Here is a 10,547-nt window from a genome sequence, read left to right as displayed (position 1 = left end):
CTGAGGGGAAACCGACGCCTCCCCGCTCCGATTGGCGGCTCCCTACAAAAGGCCCCGCCCCCTCCGCGACGTCTCATTCGAGGACGCTTTCCTTCCTTCTCGCGGCTGCTCTCGCGCCGCTTCAGCACGGAGCCTGGCCCTGATTGGTGGAGCCCTCGCAGACGTTAGACCTCGCGTTTATGCCGCTCGCCGATTGGTGGGAGGCCGGCGGTGGAGAGGAGGCGAGGCAGAGCGGGACGGGTAAAGGAGGCGGCGGTTGCTGTGGGGATTTTCGTTCTCTCCCAAAGGTGGTAAGTCGGTGAGAGAAGGAGGAGAGGGAGGAAGGGCTGCGGGGATGGGAGAGGGAGGCTTCGGGCCTTCACTCCACGTAGGTCTACACGGGAGTAGGCCCCACTGTCTCCAATGGGCATTGCACGCAGGTAACTGTGTGGAGGTGGAGGAGGAGGCCTTCCAAAATAAAACAACTCGGATCATTTTTTCCTTGGTAGAGTCGAGATTCCTGCTCAGATCCGGCGAGTTATTTACATGGCCTCTGGGATCCCAAAATCATTGAGGGGAAAGTGATAGTTCACAGTATCCACCCATACAAGACCATTCAACAGTAATCAGTTGAGGCAATCTCTCCTAATAAACATTTATTATAATGACACCACGCAGGAGGAACGTCTGGGAATGGAAGTTTTCCCTCCCATTACAGAACAGCTACAAAAATTATTATTATTAGCTGACAAGTACAGTGGTACCTCATACGCTTCAGGTTACAGACTCCGCTAACCCAGAATTATTACCTCAGGTTAAGAACTTTGCTTCAGGATGAGAACAGAAATCTGTCTCCGGTGGCGCAGCAGCAGCAGGAGACCCCATTAGCTAAAGTGGTTCTCAGGTTAAGAACAGTTTCAGGTTAAGAACAGATCTCCAGAATGAATTAAGTACTTAATCTGAGCTACCACTGTATTTGTAAACATTCAACGTTTGAATTCTAGGGGTAGTGAAGATGCATTTCAAACCGCACAAAGAATGTAACTAAGGACCACAGTGTGTAATAGTAACTTTATTATTTATAACCCTCCCATCTGGCTGGGTTTCCCCAATCACTCTGGGCGGCTTACAGCATGTCTGAAAACATAATGCAAACACCAAGCATTAAAAACCTCCTGATACAGGCTGCCTTCAGATGTCTTCTAAAAGTTGAATAATTCTTTTATCTCCTTGACAGCTGAAGGGAGGGCACCACTACCAAGAAGTCTCCCCCTGCCTGGTTCCCTGTAACTTCGCTTTTTGCAGTGAGGGAACCAGCAGAAGACCCTCGGAGAAGGACCTCAGGGTTGAGTGATGGGGGTGGAGACGCTCCTTCTGGGCTGAGGCCATTTAGACTTTGAATTGTGCTCAGAATATAAAAGGAACAGGGTTTCCACAAGGTTAAATTTGGGATTTTGTGAATTATTGAGCATTTTAGGTACAGTGGTACCTTGGTTTACAAACTTAACCCGTTCCAGAAATCTGTTCTTAAACCAAAGCCTTCTTAAACCAAGGCGTGCTTTCCCATAGCAGCAGGGGACTCAATTTCCAATTGGACAGACTCAACAGGAAGCGGAACATGTTCTGCTTCCAAGGCAAAGTTCACAAACCCAAACACCTACTTCTGGGTTTGCAGCATTCTTAATCCAAGTTGTTCATAAACTAAGCTGTTCTTAAACCAAGGTACCACTGTACTAGGGTGCCGCTAATAATGACTGAAGGAGAAGCACTTTAAAACATCTGGGTAGTGCCTAAATAATTTGGAAATTAGTATATGAGTGTTTTTGATTGCATTTCAGTGAAAGAGATTTATGCTTCCAAGGCATAACGAAAAATCTGGCCAGGAGATTTGTGGGAACTTCTCATAATTTAAGGCAATGGAAGTAATTCCAGAACTCTATGATATTTTCCAAGGAGAGGTATGTGCTAAAACTGTTACTTTTCAGAATGTAATTAGCTTTGAAATATTTGTGTCTGCATCAGATTGAACTATTTAAATTGTCTTATGGACACAGCCCAGATTTAAAATATATTCAGAACAAATGCTTGAAAAAAGTAAGAATATCAAATGACCCGTGTTTAGCATTATTTGCGTATATTAAAGGATTAGATGTGCAAGAAAGTCAGAAAGTTATCATTCATCTATCAACTGTAGCCCAAATGACTAGCAGAAACATGGTAAAAGCAGAAGACCCCCAAATAGCAAGACTTGCTAATTAAACATTACCCAAATAGTTAAATTAACTAATATCATTAAAGTAAGGGAGATGGGACAGCAGGATAATAATGTTATTGAAAAGTTGAGCTTTTATATAGCTTACTAGAATGAAAAAGCAAATGAAATAATGAAGCATCATGTGCTTTTGAGCAAAATATAATACCATAATGAAAAGCTATATGTTCCTGGCAGAAAAATAAATGCTATTTAATATAGGCAAATATTATTGAAATTGATTGTTAAATATTGAGATATGATATAACCATACACATGATTAAATTGACTTTGGGGAAGGGAGATTATTATTACTAATAATGAAAATAAGGATAGTAAAAATGATAGTAGATAAATGCATGCAGATATAAGAGGAGAAGGTACTCTTGTCATGAACTTATTTAAATAAGTGACCTTATATATCAGATTTTGCCATTTTCCTTTTCGCTTTTCTACATGAATTTATATGTTTTACATATGTGCTTATATCAGTTTTGGAAAGCTTTCTGCTTTATAATTTGGCAACTGGAAAAAAGAGAAAGTAGTAAAAAAGCTGCAAGCCTGAACAAGTAACTTATGTCTGAGTAAATAAGAATGAATAGTCTTATTATTCCTCTTAACAGCACAGTCATGTTATCTTTTTACTCCTGAAAAAATCCATAGACTTGGATAGGATATATCTGAAATAGGGAATTGTTCCTTTTGCGGCCTTGTAAATGAGCCCATATGTTTATACCCTGTAAAATGTTTTGGTACCCTGCTGGGGTCTGACAGAAGAGGAATTGAGAGCTCAAGCCTTCCTGCAGCAGCTTGCTGCATTCCTATGATGGTTATGGAGGTGGGGCCTTCCATTCTTCAAAAGCTTGCTTAGTTACTATTCTGATTTCAGAGATGAAACACAGTGCTCTTTTCCTCCTCTGCTAGTCTGCACACATGCACACAGAATTCCATGTAGTTGCCTGCATGCAATCTCATTGTCGCTCATTACTGCCGGCCTGGTGCATAAATACAAAGGTTGGATTTTGGCAGGCTTCATTGAGAGCAGGTATTCAGGTTTCAAATGTCTCAGTAGCTATTTTTGGTTTGATACCCAGGTTTGCACTATGAGTTATAAATTATAAGGTATCTCTGCTTGGAAGTAAGCCCCACTGACTTCAGTGAGACTTGTATTAAGATAAGAATGCATCGAATTGCAGTCTAAATAGTAGACTGCTTTTGAAATGTACAACATGGAATGAGATGGGGAGGGGCCATACCTGCACATAGACATCCCAAGTTCAGTTCCTGCCATGTCTAGGTAAAGAGGTCAGATAGCCATTGATGACAAAAACCTCTTCCTGAAACTCTGGTCAGCCAGTGTCACAGTAGACAATACTGGATTAGATGAAAAGTTACTATAGGGAAATAGAATGCCAACCCTTTTTGACCAATAATTATTTTCTTTACAGGTTGCTTCTGTGACAGAATATGGAGCATTCATTAAAATTCCAGGAACAAGAAAACAAGGTTTGGATCTCTATCAGTTGTATTAAATGGTGTTTTGGTTTTTATAGCCGCTCTGAGCCCGGCCTTGGCTGGGGAGGGCGGGGTATAAATAACAAATTATTATTATTATTATTATTATTATTATTATTATTATTATAAAAGATTAGAAATCAAAATACAATGTTAACCCATTACGATTCTTAAGACATTTCTGTTCATTTCATCTGTCAAAGAACAGTACTTAACAAACTTTTTTTCTCCGTCATACTTCTTCTTAGGCCTTGTACACAAAAGCCACATGTCAAACTGCAGGGTGGACCAACCCTCAGAGTTGGTGGATGTGGGAGAAAAAGTGTGGGTGAAACTTATAGGGAAAGAGGTAAACATTACTGTTCCATTTCTGAGGTGATTGTAAAATAGGATTTTGCACTTCAACAAATTACATGAAGGATTTTGTTAAGAAAGAAGTACACACTGATCAACTTTTTACTTTGAAGAAAGTACCCCACAGTCCTGTAAATGGCTGATGTTGCGTTTATGTTAACGTTGAATTAATGATGAGAGGCCCGGTGGGAAAACAGGAGATGCAGTACTAGCTGTGATGACTCTTTGGTCGGGGTGTTTTCCCTTCTGTGTAGAATGTTCCACATCATGAACCCCAATTGATTTGTTCCTTGAGGTCAGACCAAAAAAAAATTCAAGAGAGGATTTCCTTGTCTTTCAGAAGACAGATGAGAAGTTAAAATTGTCTCTTTCGATGAAGGTTGTTAATCAAGGAACTGGAAAGGACCTGGACCCCAACAATGTGACCCTCGAGTAAGCAAAATATGTTACACTTATGTGGGGGTATGGACTTTTTTTATTCTTTCATTTTCCCCTTTATCCCCAGGATGTGTGGCCCTCCAGATGTTGGACTGTAACTCCCACCCCACTCTAACAGCATGACCAGTGGTCAGGGATGATGGAAGTTATATTCCAACAATATCAAGAGGCCATGGTTTCCCCATTCTTGCTGTATCCCAATGGGCAATGGTGCTGCTAGGGCCAAATTTCTGGGTGCATATCTGTGACTTTGCAGCCCAGGTGGCTCCAAATGACCTGAGAGACCAAGCATCAGCCAATGTGGTGGTTGCACTGTGACAGCAGCCAAGATTCCATCAAGTTGGAATCCTTTTTATTGATTTCCCCCAGGGCAAGAGTGACAGTGAGGAGAGTCATTCAGATTCTGCCTTGGGGATGTTGGACCAATGAAGACACAGGGGCAGCCGCAGAACTTTCATTGGTTCAGCTACCGCAAGATGATGTCTGATTAGCTTACCTTGCTTTCACTCTAGTCCTAGGAAAAATAATTTAAAATTAAATGGTGTATAGTTTGCTGGAGCAGAGCCTCTGTTGCCAGGGCAGAACTATCTTTTTTCGTGTATTCTGGAAGGTAATCTGCATCTGCCCTGAGATATCTCCTCTTCCCAAAGACTACAGAACCCCCCCCCCCCAAAGTCGGATAGCAATAAGCTCCCCTCTGTCAAAAAGCCACACACAAAGAAAAGGAGACCTGCTATTCCCAATTGCTTCAAAATAGACCACATGAGAAGCAAAAGGCAGGGAGCAAGGATGTGCCTTGCACAGGGTGCTATTGTTGTATGAATCCTGCTTGTTCCAGTTGGCTGGGGAGAGTACCCTGTCCGCATTGATTTATGTGGGTCCCCTGGAAGATACATTGATTGGTGCTCGCCCCAAGCTGCAGGCCATGTTTAAAAATGTCTGACTTAATTTCTGACGTAAAGCTCCTGGCTTCACCTGAACTAGGATTACACCTCAAAACAAATGGTTTTGTCTGTGACTAAAATCTTTTACGTCTGCACACAGTCAAGATGCACGGAAGAAAGGCTCATTCAAAGACTACACCAGCCAGAAGATCACTCTAGAAGCAGTCTTAAACACAGTTTGCAAAAAGTGTGGCTGTCCAGGTATGTTGAGGTCAAATTCCTATGTATGTATGTATGTATGTATGTATGTATGTATGTATTTATAACATTTGTGTCATGCTGCCATAATCTTTAAGATATTGGGTCTTACCTTTGTGTTTTTACAGCACAAGTGAGAACTGGGCCACTTCTTTCTAACTGAGTTACCGGGGTTCAAATAATAACTCATCCCTGTAGCTCTCGCTTGGTGGCCATGGTCCAGCTACTGTATCTCAACCTAATCTATCTCACAGGGCTGTTGGGAAGGTAGAAAGGGGTGGGGTGCACTTTTTTTGCCAAAGGGTGGGATAATTGTTTGTTTAATAATAATGCAGCAAGAGCAGCGAAATTTTGAAATATTGTTCACAACATCTTCAAACTTAATTGTGAAGCTTAATCCTAATTCAGATGAAGCCAGGAGCTTTAGGGGGTGTTTTTACAGCACAAGTGAGAACTGGACCACTTCTTTTAAACTGAGTTTTGGGGTAGTCAAGTCTGCTCATCCATCAAACTTGGCAACAACATCCCTATTTGTATAAATTATACTTGCAAATATATCTTATGCAAATATACCTTATGCCAAAGGGCTGGGGTGTTTTGTTTGGGGGAGAGTTGTTGCCATTGGTTCTTTGTATACTTTAGGTTTTGTTGTGATTTATTTGGAAATTTTTCAGTTTGGTTTGTATTTTTAATAATTGTTGTCTGTGACTATTTTTGTTAATTGTTTTTTATGGTGGTTTTTATGTTGTAAGCTGCCTTGAGCATGGTTTGAATGGTGGAAAGGTGGCATACAAATAAAATTACGTATTTATGTGTGTATAAAAGTAATAAAGTCCTCAGTCACAAATACCAGCATGAGTGGATGTGGAAATCAGCAATTCCCAGACATGCTGTAGGTAGAACTCTTACCTCCTGCTCCAGTATAGCCAACACAAGCTTGCTTTGCAGCCTTCAAAGACTGAGGATACAGGGAATGGCCTCTTGCAGTTTCAGGAACTACAGGCCATAATGGCAAAACTTTCTGTAGCTAGAAAAGATGAATACTGTTGTGTTACTTTAAGGTAGTAGAAAACACAGTAGGGGTGGAGAAGTGGTAACCAACAAAGTTTGTTTTAGTTTTTTAATTTTTTTAAACATTGTGTTGAAGGTCATTTTGCAAAAGATTGCTTTGTGCAGCCAGGAGGGACCAAGTATACTCTGATTCCAGAGGAAGAAGAAATCCCTCCAGAAGAAGAAAAGAAGGCGCATAAATCTGAAGATTTTGTGAAGAAGAGAAAAAAGGTAAAAGATTGGCTGACAGGATTGAGTACAGGTAACAGTTCTGTTGCCACATTCATTGAGAACAAGCTCAGCAAGCTGCCAGTTACAATGATGTCAGCAATCTTGTACATAAAAGTAAGTCCATTTGAATCCCAGTGTCTATAGGGAGCGGGCCTTTGCACTTTTTTTTAAGCTCTTTTCCCCCCAAAGGCCTATCTAAACATACTTAAAGAGTAAAAAATATTTGGTGCTCTGTGCTTAGGATGTTTAATTTTCTTATCCAGGGGCAAAACTAGGCTTTATGTGACCCAAGTCAAAGACCCAATTTGGCGCACGCACGCACACATACACACACACACACAGGCTGGGAGCGTCAGTGACGCTCCTCTGAAGGCGTCAACCGGGGCAAAAACCCGGCTAGCTCCTCCATAGTTACAGCACTCTTGTACCTTCACTTTTTCCTCAATTTTATTCTTATAGTTTCTGTATTCTTATCCTGCCTTGGATATTTTATAAAAAGGTGGGATATAAATCTTGGTAATAAATAAATGCTGCCCCTTTTTCATCTTAGCACTTTGTATTTTGACAACTGATGCTGCTTTACCATATTAAAGAAGGGTTAGGAGCTCTGTATCTGACTTCTTTTTAGGTTTCTGTTCAGTTTTTGCAAATACTGTTGCTGCAAAATGCAGCTTGGATCAGTGAGTAGCAGGGCCAGTTTGCTTTTAACATTAAGCCAAATAATAGTTTGGCGCGTATTAGCAAACATGCAGGTTTAGCTACTCAGCATCAGTACTGGGTGAAAAGCGCAACGGCTCCAATCTCCCTTAAGGAACCTGCCCGTTTGCTAGCTAGCGCTAAGCCATAGTTCTTCTTAGTATTACATGTGAACCGGCTTTTAGGGAATCATTTCCTAATACCCTCCAACAGAAAAGCTTACGCACACTAATGTATTCTCTCTAACAGGAAAAAAAGAGAAAAAAGAAACACAAGAGCAAAACTCCTTCCGAACTGGGGGATTCTGACAGTGGTGAGTCAGATGCTGGTGATGTTCAGCCATCAAGGAAGAAAGCAAAACGGACTGAAAAAGCTAGTGCATCCCAAAAGCGAAAAAAGAAGAAGCATCATAAGAAGAAGCACAAGGACTGAGAAGTGGATCCAAGGCCGTAGGTTGTGCTGACACAGTGTGCACCCTCTGGGCTCCTATAATCTGCTGGAGAAAAAAATAGTTGAGCTAGTGCAACTTGCATTATAACAAAAGGGGATTCCTCCTTTGAAAAGCAACGTTGTTTTCCTACGAATTTTTTCCACAAGGACTGCCACTTTTCTCTACATGGAAGAAGCCAGCTGCAGTTGGGTGTTCCTTGCCACAGATGTTGCCCTCATTTATGTGAAACGCTTCTCCTTCTGTAGCTCCTTTTTCTTCTGGGCCTTGTGCCAGGCAGTTCCTTTGGAACAACCCAGAGCCATCTCCATGAAGCATGCATGGCACTGGCAATCAGTGCAGCTTCCTTAGCCAGGGTGGCAGCTGTGTGTTGATTCAGCATCTTGCCAGTCATTCTCTGCACGCCAGCAGAAAGAGCAGTGGAATCATCATCTTGGCTGGTCGATTTGTTCTGCACCGGTCACTCCACTGCATTTTTGCCCCATTCATACTGCAGTACTGGAGGGAGAGAAAAAAAATCATTAACTGAGTATCCCTAGGGGTTGCAAAAGCACAAATCAAAATGTGAAGACAAGCTTTGTGCTTATATTGCTAGCCACTTAAACTATGAAATAAAGCCTTTTCCCCCTCCCAAGGTGTGATCCCTTTCTGTTACATTTTGGCCAGTGGAACAGCTGGGTAATAGAAAGGAAGTAGTCTTTCTGTTGGATACAAAATAGTCTTTAGGGTGTGGCTGTTTTCCCAGGCTTGCTTCCCTTGTCTATTAAATGGCAATCTATGGTCGGCTTGTTTGTTTATTACACTTATCTGTTCTTCTGTCATAATGCAGCTGAAGGTAGCATGGTCTCCCTTTGAGACAGTGACCTAGCACAGCTTAGTTTCACTGGGGTTACTATATTGTTGTGTTTATTTTAGACAACCACTTAGTCATCGGTTCTTTCAGAAAGAGTGCAAGAGCCCTTCTACGTTCTGCGTAAGTGCTTCCGTCAAAACCATGACAAGGGAAAACACTTTCCCATGTTGGGTGTGTCACTATGAACTAACTAGTCTCTGCCAAAATCCTCTGCTATGAGGCTGCTTCAGTTGGTTTGCTAACCACACGATGTCAGGCAAGTAGAATGAGAGCTCTTATTCCAGGGATGATTCACTGCTTGTGGACATCATACACCTCACTGCCTTTCCTAATGACAATTAATCAGGCATTGTACTGGCCTGGTTTGCACATCACATTAAACACTGGCTAAAGGAAAATGTAATTAAATGTGGACAAGCAGTCTCTGGGTTGATGCTGCTGAAATCATAGGTGCTTTGCTCCTCTCCTGCTTGGAAGAAAGCCAGTTAGGCTTGTCGTGACCTGGTGTGAACCTGTGGTCTGTTTCCCCATAAGCATAAGCCTGGGTTTAGTCAACACAAACAAAATTCTGGAGTCTTTCCCTGCAGGAAAGGAGTAAAGCATCAACACTTTTAGTGTGCTCTAGCACGCTACTCATATATATTAAACGATAGCTTGTTTTAACTATGGTTAAATGCAGCCCTCCAACCTTGGTGGTTTCCAGGTGCTACAACTCCCAACAGCCCAAGCCAGGGTAGCAGTGCATGGCTAGGTTGTGGGAGTTGTAGTCCAGAGCACTTGCAGGGTAGTAAATGGGAGAAGGCTGGTTTGATATGATGTGCAAACCAAGTCCACTTCGTTTTAGTGAAGGGGAAACAGTCATTCTCACCCAGTGCTTTGTTGCTGGAGAATGCCAGTTGGTTCGCAATTGCCTGCAATTAGTCTTTGACCTGTCTTGTAGGCTGCTTGCTTTTTAAAAAAGAATTTTGCTCTTCACTCATGCTTCTTAAGCAAGTTTACATGGGAAGAATTGATGGAGGATCTGAACTATCCAGCCCACCAGCAGTATAATGGTAGTGATGGTGGTGGTGGTAGTAGTAGTAAAGCTAAAAAGTTTGAATGAATAAGGTGGTGTTCTGGCATTGAAAGATAACCAAATGGGCACCGATAAGGTGGCCAGTCTGCCACTGACTTCTGGTAGGGGCAACCAGAGGACAGCCTCCAAAAATGACAGTGCATGAGCAGGGTGACATGGGAACAGCTGTGGCTTCAGGTTTCCATGGGTCCCAAGCTGTGTAGGGCTTTAAAGGTAAGCAGCATCACTTTGAAATTACCTAAAAAAATGTACTGGCAGACACTGTACTGTACTGGCCAGATGCATTCTCAAAGATCAACACCAGTTAATTGTTAATTAATTATGGCATTATATAGTGCCTCTTATTCTCTTTCTCTGCCCTGCCCTCTGAGCATGAGGCTGTTCTAAAGGGCTGTCAAGAGTTTCTTAAGGAGTTTTGCAGACTCCTTAAGCGATCATCGGAAGATTTTTAAGCCCTGCCTTTCAAAGGAGCACATGAGTTAACACATTCCTGACCACTTCTCTATCACTGACAG

General features: G+C 42.0%; 1 protein-coding gene across 3 annotated transcripts; it reads left to right on the top strand.

Annotated features, from left to right (window-relative positions):
• The first annotated feature begins 182 nt into the window (after positions 1-182).
• ZCCHC17 (zinc finger CCHC-type containing 17) lies at positions 183-8,738 on the top strand. Of its 3 annotated transcripts, none has more exons than XM_053398485.1 (8): positions 183-290; positions 1,818-1,937; positions 3,679-3,736; positions 3,994-4,094; positions 4,440-4,531; positions 5,582-5,682; positions 6,827-6,960; positions 7,906-8,738. In XM_053398485.1, the coding sequence occupies exons 2-8, from the start codon at positions 1,896-1,898 to the stop codon at positions 8,086-8,088; spliced, it is 711 nt and encodes a 236-aa protein (XP_053254460.1). In that variant the 5' UTR covers positions 183-290; positions 1,818-1,895; the 3' UTR covers positions 8,089-8,738. The 3 variants fall into 3 exon arrangements, with proteins under 3 accessions (XP_053254460.1, XP_053254463.1, XP_053254462.1); XM_053398488.1 differs by having other exon boundaries at positions 6,856-6,960; positions 7,906-8,028; XM_053398487.1 differs by lacking the exon at positions 183-290 and adding an exon at positions 402-419.
• Positions 8,739-10,547: the final 1,809 nt, after the last annotated feature.

The sequence above is a fragment of the Podarcis raffonei genome, chromosome 8 (genome assembly GCF_027172205.1).
Source record: "Podarcis raffonei isolate rPodRaf1 chromosome 8, rPodRaf1.pri, whole genome shotgun sequence".
In the NCBI taxonomy this organism is placed as follows: Eukaryota; Metazoa; Chordata; class Lepidosauria; order Squamata; family Lacertidae; genus Podarcis; species Podarcis raffonei.
Note: the sequence above shows the minus strand (reverse complement) of the source record. Positions and strands in the feature narration are given on the sequence as shown.